Source organism: Giraffa tippelskirchi, chromosome 1 (genome assembly GCF_054371585.1).
Source record: "Giraffa tippelskirchi isolate mGirTip1 chromosome 1, T2T-mGirTip1v1.2.pri, whole genome shotgun sequence".
Classification (NCBI taxonomy): domain Eukaryota; kingdom Metazoa; phylum Chordata; class Mammalia; order Artiodactyla; family Giraffidae; genus Giraffa; species Giraffa tippelskirchi.
In genome coordinates, this window is record NC_137275.1 from 1,023,321 (window position 1) to 1,039,396 (window position 16,076).

At 51.3% G+C, this 16,076-nt stretch overlaps 1 protein-coding gene across 3 annotated transcripts; it reads right to left on the reverse strand.

Annotated features, from left to right (window-relative positions):
* Window positions 1–1,248: 1,248 nt before the first annotated feature.
* SLBP (stem-loop histone mRNA binding protein) lies at window positions 1,249–14,499 on the reverse strand. 3 transcript variants are annotated; one of them, XM_081578569.1, is made up of 8 exons: window positions 14,360–14,499; window positions 14,125–14,241; window positions 9,635–9,739; window positions 7,075–7,134; window positions 6,649–6,786; window positions 5,979–6,128; window positions 4,387–4,468; window positions 1,249–2,163 (listed from the first exon to the last, which is right to left on the reverse strand). In XM_081578569.1, the coding sequence occupies exons 1-8, from the start codon at window positions 14,416–14,418 to the stop codon at window positions 2,047–2,049; spliced, it is 828 nt and encodes a 275-aa protein (XP_081434695.1). In that variant the 5' UTR covers window positions 14,419–14,499; the 3' UTR covers window positions 1,249–2,046. The 3 variants fall into 3 exon arrangements, with proteins under 3 accessions (XP_081434695.1, XP_081434715.1, XP_081434706.1); XM_081578589.1 differs by lacking the exon at window positions 14,125–14,241; XM_081578580.1 differs by lacking the exon at window positions 9,635–9,739.
* Between the last annotated feature and the right edge of the window lie 1,577 nt (window positions 14,500–16,076).

The following is a 16,076-nucleotide window of genomic DNA, read 5'->3' on the forward strand; positions in this document are numbered from 1 at the left end:
ACACACCCCATGTGATGGGCTGAGCCTGGGGTCACTGCTGCAACCACTCCTGTCTGGGGGACCCCAGGAGGGCTCCTCGGAATAAGGCCTCTCTACCATGGGCTCCTAGGGGACAGGGTCCTACACGTCTCAGATGGGAAGGCTCTCGACCTCCACGGTCCTGCGGAGCACCTGACAGCCTGCTCTGCTTCACTAAGGACCAAGCTCCCCCATCTCTGGCCCGCCCCCAGCTGGACAGTCCCCCAGCCCCCCAGGAGCCAGGGAAGCAGAGGCACCTCCGCGGCTCTGCCTACAAACCCCATCCAGCCCATCGGTCAGCGTTTCCCCCCCGTGTGCACAGGGCTGCCAGCGGTCACCGCACAGCAAGGGTCCACTTCGCTTCGGTTCCCAGTGCCCCCCGCCCCTCCCAGTCGCTGAGGCACCCCCATCCTTCCCCCACAGCCCATCTCTCAGGCTCCCGCCCGCGCCCCTGGCCGAGCCCCTCGTGAGCGCGGACAGTCTGGTCACTGCACTCCCACCTCAGGACCTCTGTGCCAGCTGCACCCTGGGGCCAGTGCTTCTGGCTCCTGCAGCACATCTGGCTCACAGGGCACTCAGGCGCCTCCCAACCTCCGCCCTGCCTCGCTGCCCTCCTGCCCTGTGACCTGATGCCACATTCACTCTGTCCCCAAGTACCTGAGCGCAGGCTTAGAGTGCCCGTCTGTGTCCCCCCGTCCATGAGGCTGCTGGACAGTGCAAGGTCCGCACACGTGAAGGGACCAGGAAGGGCTTCTGCCCCCGGCAAAGCACTTTGAACACAGTGGTGAGAGCCCACCCCTTGCTTAAAGGGAGCTCAGTGTCACTTCCAAGGAGGTGGCCACAGCTGCGGGCAGAGCTGCAGGCTGTGGGGACGCACTGTGGGCGGGCAGCCCCTCAGGCTGCGGGGTGGACTGTACAGCCCTGGTCCCCAGCTGCCGACCAAGCGGCAAGCCAAGGCCCTGGCCTCCTAGTGCCCACTGGGTACACACTCCCTTCAGGAAGACCGCGGCCGAGAGAGGTGCACACAGGACGTGGCTGGCTCCACACCCAAGGTCTGGACCCGGCTTCCGCATGACCAGGACCCCAGGACAGAGCTGCAAACCGACTCCGAGGAGGTCACTCCCCGCCTCCGTGTCCACCCGCCCCGTGCACACGCCCAGGACGACGCCGACGTGGCCCCTCCCGGCACAGGCACCAGCCAGCAGCCAGTCTGTCTGGCAACACAGTAAGTCAGCTAAAGAAGGTTCTTTTTATTTTTGCAATGTCATTCCATACAAAAGCAATAGAAACATAACGGTCTTAAGAAGTTTACAACTGAATATACGAACAGAAAATCTGTACACGTTATCATTTACAGCCATTTTACAAAGTGAATTAACTGATTATAAAAAAAATTCTTCCTAACCCTCCTGCTGCCTTAACTTTTGGAGTATTACAGGTAGAAGGCCCGCTTAGTGCTATTTACAAGTACCAAGTTAAGACTGTATGACTTACATAAAATCCATTAACTTATCAGCTCAATTTAGTATCTTTGACTATTCAGTGCTCTGTATGAGGAAAAATCGCATCTTGATTTACAGACAAACAGCCAGAAACCTAACGCTTTCCACAGAGATAGTAAAGGAGCCGATTATGAGAACACTCAGTCATATACCAGTAAAGAAAGTCGATGCTAGACTGGTCCCAAGAACACAGTTAAACCCAAACCAGCCATCTGATGAGCAGCAATTTAACATCTACAATACCTGTGGAAAACCAGTTACAGCACACTTCCCAGGTTAACGTCAAGGATGCTGGAGACTAAGCAATTAAGGTTGTTGCAAGACTGCTTCAAATTAAATTTTCCTCGAATTTAGTTCCATTTACAATTTAAAACATGCAAAGCACACTCCCTCCCTATACATAAAATTAACATTTCTTAAGAAAATGGGGTGAGAACAACACTTCACGAGAGAGCAAGCTATTAACAGGAACTTCCAGTTACAAACGAGGATGTACGCCGGGCAGTCGGCCTCCAGGTGGCGCCGGTTAGCTCATGGCCGAGAAGTCTCTCAGGGGCTCGGTTAAACAGGCCTCCAAATCAAACTCATCCTCCACCTGGCGGTCCACGTGCCTGACTTTGGTGGGGGTGCCGCAGAACATGTCCTGGAAGACAGAAGCACAGTCTCAGCAGCCCCTTGGGCACCAGACTTGCTGCTGGAGGGCCCTGAGCAGGGCTGCTCAGCCTCTGGGGACTCAGACTCCCCAGGAATGCAGGAAACTCCCGGGAGAGAATCCAGAAGTTAGTTAATTAACATTTGCAGATTATGTCAAACGTTAGCTGACCTCTCAAATTCCTGCCCCCAACCCTACCCCACGAGAAACCGAGCGACCCTTTAAGGCCTCTGAGCCGCAGCCGCTGGAGGCAATGGGAGCCGCGATGTGGACAAGCCGCGCCGCGACGCTGCAGCTCAGAACCACTGCTGAGCACCCGAAACCAGACAGGGAGGGTCCCCCTCAGCTGTGGCCCTGGGCTGACGCAGCCTCGCTGCACCCCAAAACAGGGGCCAAGGTGTTCAACCTGAATCTAATCGTAAGGGGACAACATGACAACCCCCCACAGAGGAGTCTGAACCCCTCTAAGAAGTCCGTCTTGTGGGGGAAAGCAGGAAGACTACTCTAAACTACAGGGAATTAAAGAGACGTGGCTATTAAACATGTAATCCTTGATTAAACTCCAGACGAAAAGAGAGAAAAAGACCTGTGAAAAGGGTCTTACTGGGACAAACAGGAAGCGAGGCAGCGGCCTTCCAGCAAGGTGGCCTGTTGTGCACGGCAGTGGCGCTGCAGGCGTCTCTGGTGCTCAGCTGAGCAGCTCTCCCCCCGGCTCCCGCTCCCGAAGGGGACCTGCGGGCTCTCTTGCTCCCACTCAGCCTGCTCCCTCACCTCCCACATCCTCCACCTCCGTGTCATCTCCCTGGAGGCCCTGGGACCCCCACGAGGACCCCTGCCTCTATCTGCATGGCCGCCCCTCCCAACTCGTCTGATCACAAGTGCACGATCCGAATCCGTCTGCTGAGCTGGGACAAGGGTCACTCTTAGTCCAGATCAAGGACATCCCTTGCTGAGATCGTCCGGCATGGGTTTCTCTGTAGTCCTGCCTGCATCTGAATATCCACTAAACTGGGACCCTCCTGTGGTTAAACATCCTGTCTTCATTTGACAATTTTCCAGGCTACTAGTCCTCGAAAAGCACTTGCGTAGCTGTGCTCCTTATGAGTCTGTCATCCTTCTATGTTGGCGTTTGTGTTCCTTCTAACGCCTCGCACAGCCGCAGGGAGCACATGGCGTGCAGGTGGCCCCCGCGACGGGTGCCCGTTTACCAGGGTGACAGGTGGCAGGCAGGGAAGGGCAGCTGTGCACTTTGATTTTACCTGCTCCTCGGCTGTTCACAGTACAGGCTGGTCTTATATAAAGCCTGAGTTTTTTTAAAAAAAACATTTACTTCTTCTAGTTTTTAACCTGTTTTTCCACTTAGTGGGCAGGATATTTATACATTAAGTACCGGAGCACTCTCCTTCATAATAACAAGTGAGAGCTCAGTCACTTCAGTCATGTCTGACTTTTTGAGACCCGACAGACTGCGGCCCGCCAGGCTCCTCTGTCCATGGGATTTCCCAGGCAAGAATACTAGAGTGGGTTGCCATTTCCTCCTCCAAGGGATCTTCCCAGCCCAGGGATGGAACTTGCATTGCAGTCTCCTGCACTGCAGGCAGACTCTTCACCACTGAGCCTCTGGGGAAGCCCCTGTGATAACAAAGGCACCCTTTGCTGTGAAGTGCTGTTGTGTGTGTGGCTTGCACACATGCAGAGAAGCCTGGAAGAACTCGCACCCAATCAGTAACCACAGAATTAGAGATGAATGATTCTGCACACTGCTTTTCATCTTCCAAGTTCTTTTTTTTCCCTACCCCAAGACATGTAGACATGTACTTTTTAAAAATTGGCAAATGGGGGAAACCCCTAGGCCCAAAGCATCTCTCCACTTATGACAACTAGCCAGTGACCCTATAGCAGCAATTCACCAACACAAACCATATAGCCTAAAATTAACACTAATGACAAAGCCTGTATCTAACACTAGAACCAAAAAAGACCTTTTACTTTTAAATGAAAATGGTGATATTGATTAGTCAGACCAAACCCAAAATCTAAAATAAGGATCCATCAAATCTGACATTTCAGTAAAGTCAGAGAACGAGTTAAGAACCCCTTCTTCTAAGCATCAGAATCAAATTTCAGCTTAAACTTCAGTTTATAAAGGGGCATATGTTATAAACAATCAATGTGAAACACTGTGCTGAGATACACCCAGGGAAAGTCACTCACGAAGTTGTCCTGAGAGCTCGTCTGGGACTCCGAGCTGCTTTCTGCGGACTCGGTCTCCATCTCCCCGAGGTCCACAGGATGTCTGTGCAGTGAACACAAGCGTCAGTCACCACGTGAGGGAACCAGGAGGCACGTGATACAGCTGAGCACGCCAGGCTGGTTCTGTGAGGCCGACACTGCCAGTGCCAGGCGGCCGTGCGCGCACCCCCAGCACCTCCTCCGCCCTGAGGAGGGGACGCCCCCCTATCCTCCCCGCCCCCCGCCCAGGCCCTCACAGAGGAAAGCTGCAGCAGCCACCACAGGCACAATGTCCACCACACTCAAGAGCACACAACACGCTGCCCACTCCTGCACGTGGCCAACTATTCATACACACCCACAAGCATCCCTCTAAGTAGAAGTGACGACAGAAAAGCCCAGTTTGGGGGGACAGACACTGACAAGCCAAACTACACATCATCACTCATTTTCCCAATTTCCTGCTCAGAGAGAGAACAGGACACTAGAGACAGCTGGAAAGAAACCAGGGTGTGTCTGTGAAGGTGAGACCAACTTCATCAAGACGCGGGTTAGACATCATTTGAAACCAGACAGCTTCTAATAAATGTCCCCGGCTCAGAGCAGAAACTCAGACATTGGACAACTGTGTCTCTGAGGGAGGGATAGGTTCCGACGAGGGAACCAAGGAGAGAACCACAGACCAGCCTCCACCTCCCCGCCCAGCCGGCATCCAGACCACATGGCAGAAGCTCAACCAGAGACCTTTTCCACTGGACAGAGTTTAAAAAAATAAAAACCTTCCATAGGCAAAAAAAAAAAAAGAAAAGAAAACCTTTTCCTTTTACATTGCTGTTCAGTCACTAAGTCATATCTGACCCTTTGGCAACCCTGTGTACTGAAACACTATGCTCCTCTGTCCATGGGGTTCTCCAGGCAAGAATACTGGAGTAGGTTGCCGGTTCCTTCTCCAGGGGGTCTTCCCGCCCCAGGGAGTGAACCTGCATCCACTACACTGGCAGGAGGACTCTCTGCCACCGAGCCAATGGGCAGCCCCCATTCTTACTGGAGTCTAGTTGCTTTATGAGCTTGTGTTAGTTTCTATCATACAGCAAAGTGAATCAACTACACGGTATGCACACTTGCTGCTGTTTAGTCCCTACGTCTGTTCAACTCTTTGTGACCCCACGGACTGTAGCCCGCCAGGCTCCTCTGTCCATGGGATTTCCCAGGCAATACTGAAGTGGGTTGCCATTTCCTTTTCCAAGGAATCTTCCCAACCCAGGGATCAAGTCTCTTGCGTTGGCAAGCAGATTCCATACCACTGAGCTGCCTAGCTCAACATAAATTACTCAAGCTTTTCAAAATGTTTTATCTTAAAAAACAAACAAAACCCCATGTACCTCTACCAAGATCAGCTTGTCGCAGCTACAAACAGTAAGTCCAACCCAGGAAGCACATCCCTCCCTCCAGCCCTGCCCGGAGCCCACACAGCGGCTTCCGACACTAGCACAGAGAAACCAGACACGACACAGGACGACAGAGCCACTGCCCCCGTCGCTGACACGGAGCGCAGGACTCCAACAAAGACGTACATTTCCTGCAAATCACACCCTTCTTCAGCTGGGGGATCCCAAAAATGCAGAGCCACCTTCCAGAGTCTGATCTGCTGGTCCCACGACCGCCGACTGTACTTCTTGAATTTGTTGGGGGTTTTGGGATGAACACCGGGCTGTCGAAGGTGCCTACAGGGAGAGAGGGATGATCCTGGTGCACACCTAGACCCACGTGTGAACACGAGCTGAACAGCGCTACCTCGCTGACTGCTCTTCCCTCGCAATCCACACTCCAGTAAAGGACACCTGCGTTCAGTCCAGCAGCTGCCATACTCAGTAAAGCTCCCTTTGTACCCCTGTGCGGGAAGTGGGAAGCATGCTGCTTACATAAACTGGGTAAGGCTCATGCTCTTCTCTAGTAAAAGCTTTACAATCTGTAACCTGAACTTAACTTTCCCCATCATGTACCTTAATAGTCTCACATTTATAAGATAGCTATGATTCCTGAGAAACGTTACCTAACATTCTAAATCATGACAACGTTACTTGTCTTCGTGTCCTTGGTTTCGCAGTCACCAACATATTCTCCTTTATGTAAGTGCCTGAAGGTCATTAGTAATACAGCTCTTGGCAGGTGAACTACACCCAGAATCAGATTCACCACCTACCCAGGTGACCTGGCCAGCCCACGCTGGTGGTGCAGGACTACCTGGGGACTTCTTTAATGTAGCGGTCGTAGGCGATGGTGTTCTTCCCGTAGTTGATCTGCTTCTGTCTCCGCATCAGGACACTTTCATCCGTCTCCAAGTCGGCTGGCAATGCGGACACAGACTCCTTCGAATCCGAACTAAACAAGATGAAAGTGACACAGCAAACCTCACAAATAAGATCATCACATACGAGAATGTTTAAACACAATGGCAGAGGATTTCCAGACTGCGTCAGCTCCGGAACAGCCTAGAACCTCTGAATACATGGGAATTGAGTACAGGGTACGTATTTCAAATCAGCGAAGAACAGAAAAAATAGTGAATACGAGTGAGAGTCAGCACTTCACGTTCACATGTTCACCTTATTTTTCATGAGTAAGTCACAGGGTTATTAATTAGAAAAGAAATGATTACATAGCACTTACCTTCCTGATGATGACTTTCTCTCTCTTCCAAAGTCATTTATGAGGAGTTTCCTTTTATATCTGAGAGCAAAGTAAACAAATGTTGCTGTTATTACAAAGGTACAGAAATCAACACAATGCTTTTAGAGCTACAAAGCCTCTCTGAGGGTGTGGTCTGGTAAGTGGATTAAGTAATGGTCACAGTAAGGTGGCTTCTTTTATTTTTGACCTCCCTCAATCACCATTCTCTGGTGAGAAGATAAAGGCTACGTGCCAAGACCATACAAGATGCTTAAAGCAACCAGTTCTGAAAAACTACTGCTGCCAGTTAAGTAGTGAGACCATAGAAATTTACATCTCTCTTAACACTGAAACCTCCATGAAAAACTAAACGTGAGCTGAAATGAAGTCTGTATTTTTAATACCACAACCAGTCATTAATGAGACACATGCCTGTTGGGCACCACTCACCTTGGGAAAACTGCACACCTTCCCACCCCCAACCTCGTTCCTTGTGGATGTCACAGGGAGCTTTCCAGCACTGCAACAACCAACACCCAACTTTGCAAAGGTATGTCACCAACCAAAAAACACAGCACAGTCTAACCTGGAAACTGCCTCTAACTAGAAGTTCACACTAAGGTCCAAAAGACGTCACGTACTGTGGTGCCTCATCCTGCCCCAAGTGACTTGCTGGTGGATCCCAGTGAAGTCTGGACACCAGGAGACAATGAATCAGTCTCCTTCTGTGTATCTAGAGCCAACCCATGAGAACTGAAACACTAGTCCCTGCAATCGTTTTCTGTGGGATCTCATTCTTTCTGGAACCCTTTCAGGTATGACCAATGGATTTCCTGGTGGCTCAGAGGGTAAAGAGTCTGCCTGCAATGCGGGAGGCCAGAGTTCAATCCCTGGGTTGGGAAGATCCCCTGGAGAAAATGGCAACCCACTCCAGTATTCTTGTCTGGAAAATCCCACGGACGGAGGAGGCGGGTGGGCTACAGCCCATAGGGTCACAAAGAGTTGGACATGACTGAGTGACTTCACTTTCACTTTCAGGTATAACTAAAGCCCATTTTCCAGTTTTCAGACTGTTGGTGTGTAGTGTGAGCCAGCTGCCCTGACGTACAGCAAGCGCACTGCTCACCCCTCCTCTCCTGCTGGGAAGTAAGGCAGACCACCACCATCAAAAGCCCCATCACCAGGTCTGCTCAAAAGCAGCAGCTTTCCATCAGAAAGGGTGTGAGCCAGAGTGGCCCAAAACAGCACAAGGGCAGGACAACTTCCAGAGAGGAACAAAGAAGAGTCCAACAACAGGAGGGTCAAGACAGACAGGGTCTCCCTGCATCAAACAGCCACTGGAGACAGTCCCCAGCGGGGTGCGACCGTGGGGGTCGGACACACAGCACTGGGAGTGCAGTCCAGTGGTCAGGGCTCGGCACTGCCGGTGTGGGCAGCATGGGCTCAATCCCTGCTCAGGGAACCAGGATTCTGCATGCCAAGTGCAGTCAAAAGAAAAAAAACCACAAGGACACAATCAGAGTTGTTATTAACCTTGTGAGCAAACACAAAAACTACACAGACCAAGTCAAACAGCCTAACTTTTCACAGCTGAGAAAAATCAAGATCTATATAAACACAACTCATTCAAAATACTGGAGCCTGTCAACTCTGAGTTCACTCTTCTACCCAGGCAGATTATCTGCCCACATACGTGTTAATGTCTGAAAGAAATTAAGTGATCCCTTAAGTGGCCATAACCAACCCTAACATGTGCCCACGCCCTTTCCAATGGCGGCAGCTCTAAACACCACTGACCACTGCAGACGCAGAGGAACCAGTCTGGCCTTGCTTCCCTGCTGACAGTGAGGACAGATCTTCTCATCCGAAGTAAGAACCAACAGACTCTTGGCTCAATATACTTCAATTAATTTCAAGCCACAGCATTTTTAACTCAAGGCTCATTCACTGGATTGGATGGCAACTATCAAATGGAAGAAAGGCCCCAAAACACCAGGGAGAATGTAATCCTGGGATAAGCAGGGGTGAAGAATGACATCATCTTCTGAACTGTAAGGAGCTGAGGAAGAGGAAGTAGCTTGGAATTGAACTTGAACACACACAACTTTGGGGAGGCCTACGAAGGGTTCACAGACCCCAAGTCAGGGACTTCCCTGCACTCCGGCACTTCCGAGCTGTTACCTGAGGCAGGTGTCAGTCAAGAGCACACTTCCCAGGGGAATGGGAACAGCCAGTGCGGCAGGTCAGAGCCCATGGCCATAGCTGTCTGCAGCCCAGCCAGCCACTGCCCACCTACAGCCACCCCAGGACAGCCCCAAGACACTGGGCCGCAAACGTCAGTGGGCAGGCGCATCTGAAGGGCTTAAGATGTGGCTGGACCCCATCCAGTTTCCCATCCAGCAGGCCTGGGGTGGGGCCTGAAAACCTACATTTCTCACAAGTTCCCAGGAGCTAGGATGTGGCTGGTTGGGGGCCCACCACCACTCTAGGATGTGCCTCAAATTTCATATACATGGTAGAACACCACAAAAAACACTTCAAAGTGGTCTAAAATATATACCTTGCAATTTCTTTGTTAACTCTAGTCCTCATTTCATCTTCTTCCACTGCACTTGCCCAGTCTGAACATCTAGAACGGGGCTTAGGGCCTTCGGGAGTGGTAAAGCTGCAAAACAACGAAAAGGCACATTTGAACCATGACACAACTTTCGGCTTCCTTTCCAATCATACATCAGGAAATGTTCTGAGGTTGTTTGGAGAGTGCCAAGAAAATGGGCTCAGAGCAATCAGCTCCATTAACTCCCTAGCTCACCGAGTTCCAGCAACTCGCTCCAAGCCTCTCTGGCCTGTTTGTTAAACAGCCATGCACCCCCGTGTGCCTCTGTCGGCTAGATCACGAGGACACAGTCCAGGGGGGGCAGGCAGACCAAGTCAACAGGTATCGTCGGCACCAAGAACTGCACTTATCTAATACAACTTTTTCTGTAAAAAAGTTTTGTTTTTTTAAAAGGATTTTAAAGAAGGATTTCAGCTAATACATTGTCAGTGCTAAGCAGAGTGACCAACACCTAATAAATGTGGCTACTATTTACTTCTAGATGCATGCAATTAACAGTTCAGAACATATAACAGCATAATTAAAATGTGGGGAATAAAAATATCCTTCAGAGCTCTTACAACATCAGGGCTTAGTCTACTGATGAAGGCACCCCTAGAACTGGATAAATTTAATCTAGGAGCTCAGTTCTATCTAGAACTCAAGGAAATCTTCAGTCAAGTTCAGGCAATTTGAAAGCATGGGGCTTGATGCCAAGAATTCTGGCAGCTAGAATTGTTGGTATGTCTGTTATTTATATATAGATAAGATGTAAACTCACATTTTTATCTTTCTTCCTCAACTTTCTATTGGTCACTACTGGTACATCAAAAAGAGAAACTAACTTCAACTGCAACAATAAGCAATTTTATATATCCTAGCTGAAAACTCAATGGCATGCTTTGAAAATGCAACAGCAATAACCAAAGAATAATCCCCTTACGTAATTATCATTTTTTCCCTTAGTTACCCCAACCAGAAAAACTCAAATCCTAAAAACAAATTTCTACAGTATAAATATGGTTGGCAAGGTCTGAAACCAAATTAATGAACAAGTTAAAATTACTCAAGATTGTATCGCAGACACAGAGGAAAATCAAATGGAAGTGTGCCCAGAGTTAGACATCAACACTCTCAATAGTGTGTCAAGAGGTCCAGGTCTGCATTCCCAGCCATGACAGGTGCCTCAACTTTTAAAAGATGCTGGAAAGACTCTTGAGAGTCCTTTGGACAGCAAGGAGATCAAACCATCAATCCTAAAGGAAATCAACCTTGAATATACACTGGAAAGTAATGCTGAAGCTCTAACACTGCAGCCACTTGATGTGAAGAGCCGACTCACTGGAAAAGACTCTGATGCTGGGACAGATTGAGGGCAAGAAAAGGGGGCAACAGAGGATGAGATGGTTGGTTGACATCACTGACTCAATGGACATGAGTTTGAGCAAACTCAGGGAGATAATGAAGGACAGGGAAGCCTGGCGTGCTGCAGTCCATGGGGATGCAGAGTCAGACACAACTTGGCAACTGAACAACAATGCCCTTTTACTCCATCTCATACTTTGGTAGCTCGACAGAAACTACCTTTTGTGGAACTGAAACTCATGTTTTAGATTAGGCAAATTACATTCACCGCCTCACCCCACCTTGGGATGAGAGTACTTGTGGGGAAAGTGCTCAAATAGAAGATAAAGCTTTATTTACACACTGAGCTAACGTCCCTCCAAAGGGATCAGTTCTTGCACCCATGGAGATGTGGATGGCTCCACTCTCCAAGAACCTGCATGCATTTTCCACTGCCACCACAGGAGACTGCGGGAATAAAAGCACACAGAACAAATGGCAGGGGCAATGCACCGAGGACAGGACCATTGCTGTCCAGTCAGAGTAAGGAGGCCTGTGTGGCTGTGAGCCACAGGCGGAATCCCAGGATACAGAGGAATTCTAAAGCAATTAAGCAGCTAAGGATTTAACATTTTGTCTTCAGTTAAAAGGGAGATCACTGGAGGGGTCAAAGCTTGATCTCAAAGATAGCTTTGTGATAATGCCAAAGAATGTTCAAAGTACTGTACAATTGTGCTCACTTCACATGCTGGCGAGGTAATGCTCAAATCCTTCAAGCTAAGCCTAAAAAGTATGCGAATCAAGAACTTCCAGATGTACGCAATTCCAGAAAAACATCTGCTTCACTGACTACCTGAAAGCCTTTGACTGTGTGGAAAATTCTTAACAGATGGGAATACCAGACCACCTTACCTGCCTCCTGAGAAACCTGTATGCAGGTCAAGAAGCAAGTTAGAACTGGAGATGGAACAACAGACTGGTTCCAAATTGGGAAAGGAGTACAATAAAGCTGTGTATCATCACCTTATTTAATTTATATGCATCATGCAAAATGCCGGGCTGGATGAATCACAAGCTGGAATCAACTGCCAGGAGAAATATCAATAACCTCAGATATGCAAATAATACCACTTAAATGGCAGAAAGTGAAGAGGAACTCAAGAGCCTCTTGAAGAGGATTAAAGAGGAGAGTGAAAAAGTTGGCTTGAAACTCAACATTCAAAAAACTAAGATCATGGCATCTGGTCCCATCACTTTATGGCAAATAAATGGAACGAAATGGGGAAACAATGGAACAGTGACAGACTTTATTTTCTTGGGCTCCAAAATCACTGGGGATAGTGACTGCAGCCATAAATTAACAGACACTTGCTCCTGGGAAGGAAAGCTATGACAAACCTAGACACTGTATTAAAAATCAGAGACATCACTTTGCCAACAAAGGTCCATATAGTCAAAGCTGTGGTTTTTCCAGTAATCATGCACGGATGTGAGTTGAACCATAAAGAAGGGTGAGCACCAAAGAACTGATGCTTTCAAATTGTGCTGGAGAAGACTCTTGAGAGTCCCTTGGGCAGCAAGGAAATCAAACCTGAACATTCATTTCAAGGACTGATGCTGAAGCTCCAATACTTTAGCCACCTGATGTGAAGAGCCAACTCATTGGAAAAGACTCCGACACTGGGAAAGACAGAAGGCAGGAGGAGAAAGGGGTGACAGAGGATGAGATGGTTGGATGGCATCACCGACTCAATGGACATGAGTTTGAGCAAACTCCAGGAGACGGTGAAGGACAGGGCAGCCTGGAGTGCCGCAGTCCACGGGGTCACAAAGAGCTGAACTCCACTCCACTTAGCAACTGAACAATAACCTATTCCTCACATCTAGCCCCAGGGCTGTTAGAACCTCTCCTCCTCTCACCTCTTTCCCCAAGCAATCGCTAATCTTTAGAAGTCACATGTATGCCGATAACTCACATTTGTGCCTCCCCACCCAGACTGTTAGATGCTGCTTTCTCAGTCTTTTCCTTACTCATCTGAAAAACTTCAAGTCTAATCACTGACTCCTTCCCCACACCAGGTCTGGTCTACACCATCCTCTTCATCTTGGTAACAAGGTTTCATAAGAGACCAAGGTCTCCAGGTCTGAAAGCTAGAGTCGTCTTTGACTCCTCCCTGCACCAGCCCCTTAACCCATCAGCAAGTTTTGAGAGTCCTGCCTTAGAAGTCTACCCTGAGCGACACACTCCTTAGACCATCTCCACTGCTCGGTCTTCACCACCCCTTTCACCTGACTTGGCAGCTGTCCCCCACCCTTTGTCCTCCTCTAGCCAGTCCTCATACCAGCTAAATGCGTCCCCTGAGAGGCCTGGTGTGTGGATCCTCAAGGGACCACCTCCCATCTCATCCTGACAGAAGCCTTCCCAGACCACGGACCTGAAGAGCATGCCGGCGTTCACCACCGGACACCCCCTGCGTGTACTCTGCAGCCACTCCCGTCTCCCTGAAATACCTTGTCTGACTTGCTGACCCACCCGTGTCAGAGTACAAGCAGAACGAAAAATAAACCATGGTTGGCAAGGTATCTTGACCTCCCCAACACGCTGCCCAGCCTACAAAATACTCAAGTAAACTGCAAACTGCAAAAGTACGACCAAGGCTCCTCAGAGGGGAAGCGCCTCAGGAGCATCAGGGTGCAAAGAGGGTCCTGGAGCTTTCTTCTTGGTTTGCATCCTGGCGCCCACCTTCTGTGACTACTACAACACCCAACTTTCCTGACTCTTTCACGGGTGAGCCTGACTCGGCGTGTCGGAACGTTCTATGAAGTTTGTGGCGGCCAATGCCATCCCTGGAACCTAGCAGGGCTCGCTGACTGAGACTGAGCCCAGTTTTTGTTGACACCCGTCACTGAGACACCTCCTCGGATCCTCAGGCACCTCCCAGTCCTGCTGTGACGCACAGGGGCTAGGACTAGTAAGGGTTGGTGACCCAGGGGCGCCCCGACTAGCTGAGCGCTGTTGGTGACCCTCTGGCAACCCCCCGTCAGTCAGCCAGCCAGCCAACTGCGGGGAACCTCCGCCCCGGCCCCCTGAGCCGCCGCAAGGGGCCCACCTGTCGGGTCTGTGACCGCCGGGCGGCCTTGCGAGGCCCTCGGCGTCTTCGGGCTTCCGGCGCCTCCCGTCGGCCGTGCGCTTGCGTCCGAGGCTCCAACGCGCGGGGGGCGGAGGGCTGGCGACGAGAGACCGCGTCAGAGCGAGGTGGCCTGGGACTCCCGCCCGGGACCCCCGTCCGGACCCCGCCCGCCGCGCGCCCGCCGGGGAGCACGCGGCGCGCGGCCCAACCTCACCTGGCGTCGTTGTCGCGACGGTTCTCGTACCCGGCGGGGCTTCGCGGCCTGTAGGCCATGGCGACGCGGCGAGCTAGTCCTGGGGTCCGGCGGCGCGAAACGCAGACGTGAGCACCTCCCGGCGCGGCGCTGACTGACGCGCGCGCCCCGCCCCCAACCGCATTTATCGGGCGCCGCCCCGCCCCCGGGCTCCCGCGCGCGCCGCGCCGGGCGAGACCATCGGGCCGGGGCCCAGGGGGAGCCCCTCGGCAGCGCGCGCCGCGCCGGGCGAGACCATCGGGCAGGGGCCCAGGGGGAGCCCCTCGGCAGCGCGCGCCGCGCCGGCTGCCCCGGCCGGGGCGGCTGCCGTGAAACCGCTGCCCCGCGCATTGCCATCCGGGCGGCGAAGGGGCTCCGCCGGGAAGACTGAGGCGAGGCCCTCAGAAAAGGTTGTCCCCTCCGCCATGGAGGCGGCCGGGCCGCCGGGCCGCTCGATGCTGATTGGCCGCGCCTTCGCGGGCGGGGTAGGGGCATTGGCGGGAGATTCGGAGGCCGGCGACACGCAGGTTTGGAGCGCTCTCCGATTGGCCGGCACGGCAGGGACAATGTCCGCGCTGGCGGGAACCCGGAACCCGGAAGGGGAGGCAGCCTCGGGTTAGTTAGGGTTAGGAGGCTGCGCGCCCCGACTCGCTGCCGGCGTCTGATCCCCAGACCCCTGAGCCTATGTCACGTTGTTCACACACACACACAACCCGTGAGCCTATGTCACGTTGTTCACACACACACACAACCTGTAAGCCGACGTTACGTGCTTCACACACACACACACACACACACACACAACCTGTGGGCCTATGTCACGTTGTTCACACACACACACACAACCCGTGAGCCTGTCACGTTCTTCACACACACACACAAACCTGTGGGCCTATGTCACGTTCTTCACACACACACACAACCTGTGAGCCTGCATCATGTTCTTCACACACACACACACACACACACACACACACACACACCCCTTCCCTTCCCTCCCCCCACTGGGCCGGGCCCTGGGCCAATCTCCATGCATTACGTGGTGATGCTTGTGTGCAAATAAAGAAGAGACTTGGGTTCAATCCCAGGGTCGGGAAGACCTCTTGGAGAAGGAAATGGCAACCCACTCCAGTACTCTTGCCTGGGAAATCCCATGGGCAGAGGAGCCTGGCAGGCTACAGTCCACATGTTTTAGGGAAAAGCCAATTCCGACTCCATGCTGGAACTCATACATAAACCCTACCTCAGAGAATCCTGCTTCTCTGCCTGACTCCAAGTGCTTTTTGTTCAGAACCCTGTCCACCTGTAGATGGCAGGAAGAAATTAACATATACCCTGCCCAAGGTTTGCAATTTTAGGAAATATTTGCAAGATTAATGGCCTTTTTACTGTTCCCTCACCTCCCCCATCTCTCACCTATGGAAGAATCTGGCATCCAGACCCCAATGACATGGCTCTTTTGAGACAGTCTGCCATCTTCTCGGTCAGCCGGCTCTCAGAATAAAGCACTCCTCGCCCCAGCATCTCGTCTCCAGTTCCCTGGCCTGCCTTGCAGTGAGCAGAGCGAGCCTGGACTCGGTAACACATGAGGTCACAGAGTCAGACAGGACTTAGTGACTAAATTATCAGAGAAGGACTATAGTGAAAAAAAAATCAAGTATCTCTAAGATAATAAAAAATTCCAGTCCACTGGCTTTCA

Coding starts and splice junctions, on each gene's coding strand:
- SLBP (XM_081578569.1), bottom strand. CDS start 14,418: ATGGCCTACAGGCCGCGAAGCCCCGCCGGGTACGAGAACCGTCGCGAC. Junction 9,740..14,124: donor GGCGGTCACAGACCCGACAG/GTGGGCCCCTTG, acceptor GTTGTTTTGCAG/CTTTACCACTCCCGAAGGCC. Junction 6,787..7,074: donor AGAAAGTCATCATCAGGAAG/GTAAGTGCTATG, acceptor CATCTTGTTTAG/TTCGGATTCGAAGGAGTCTG.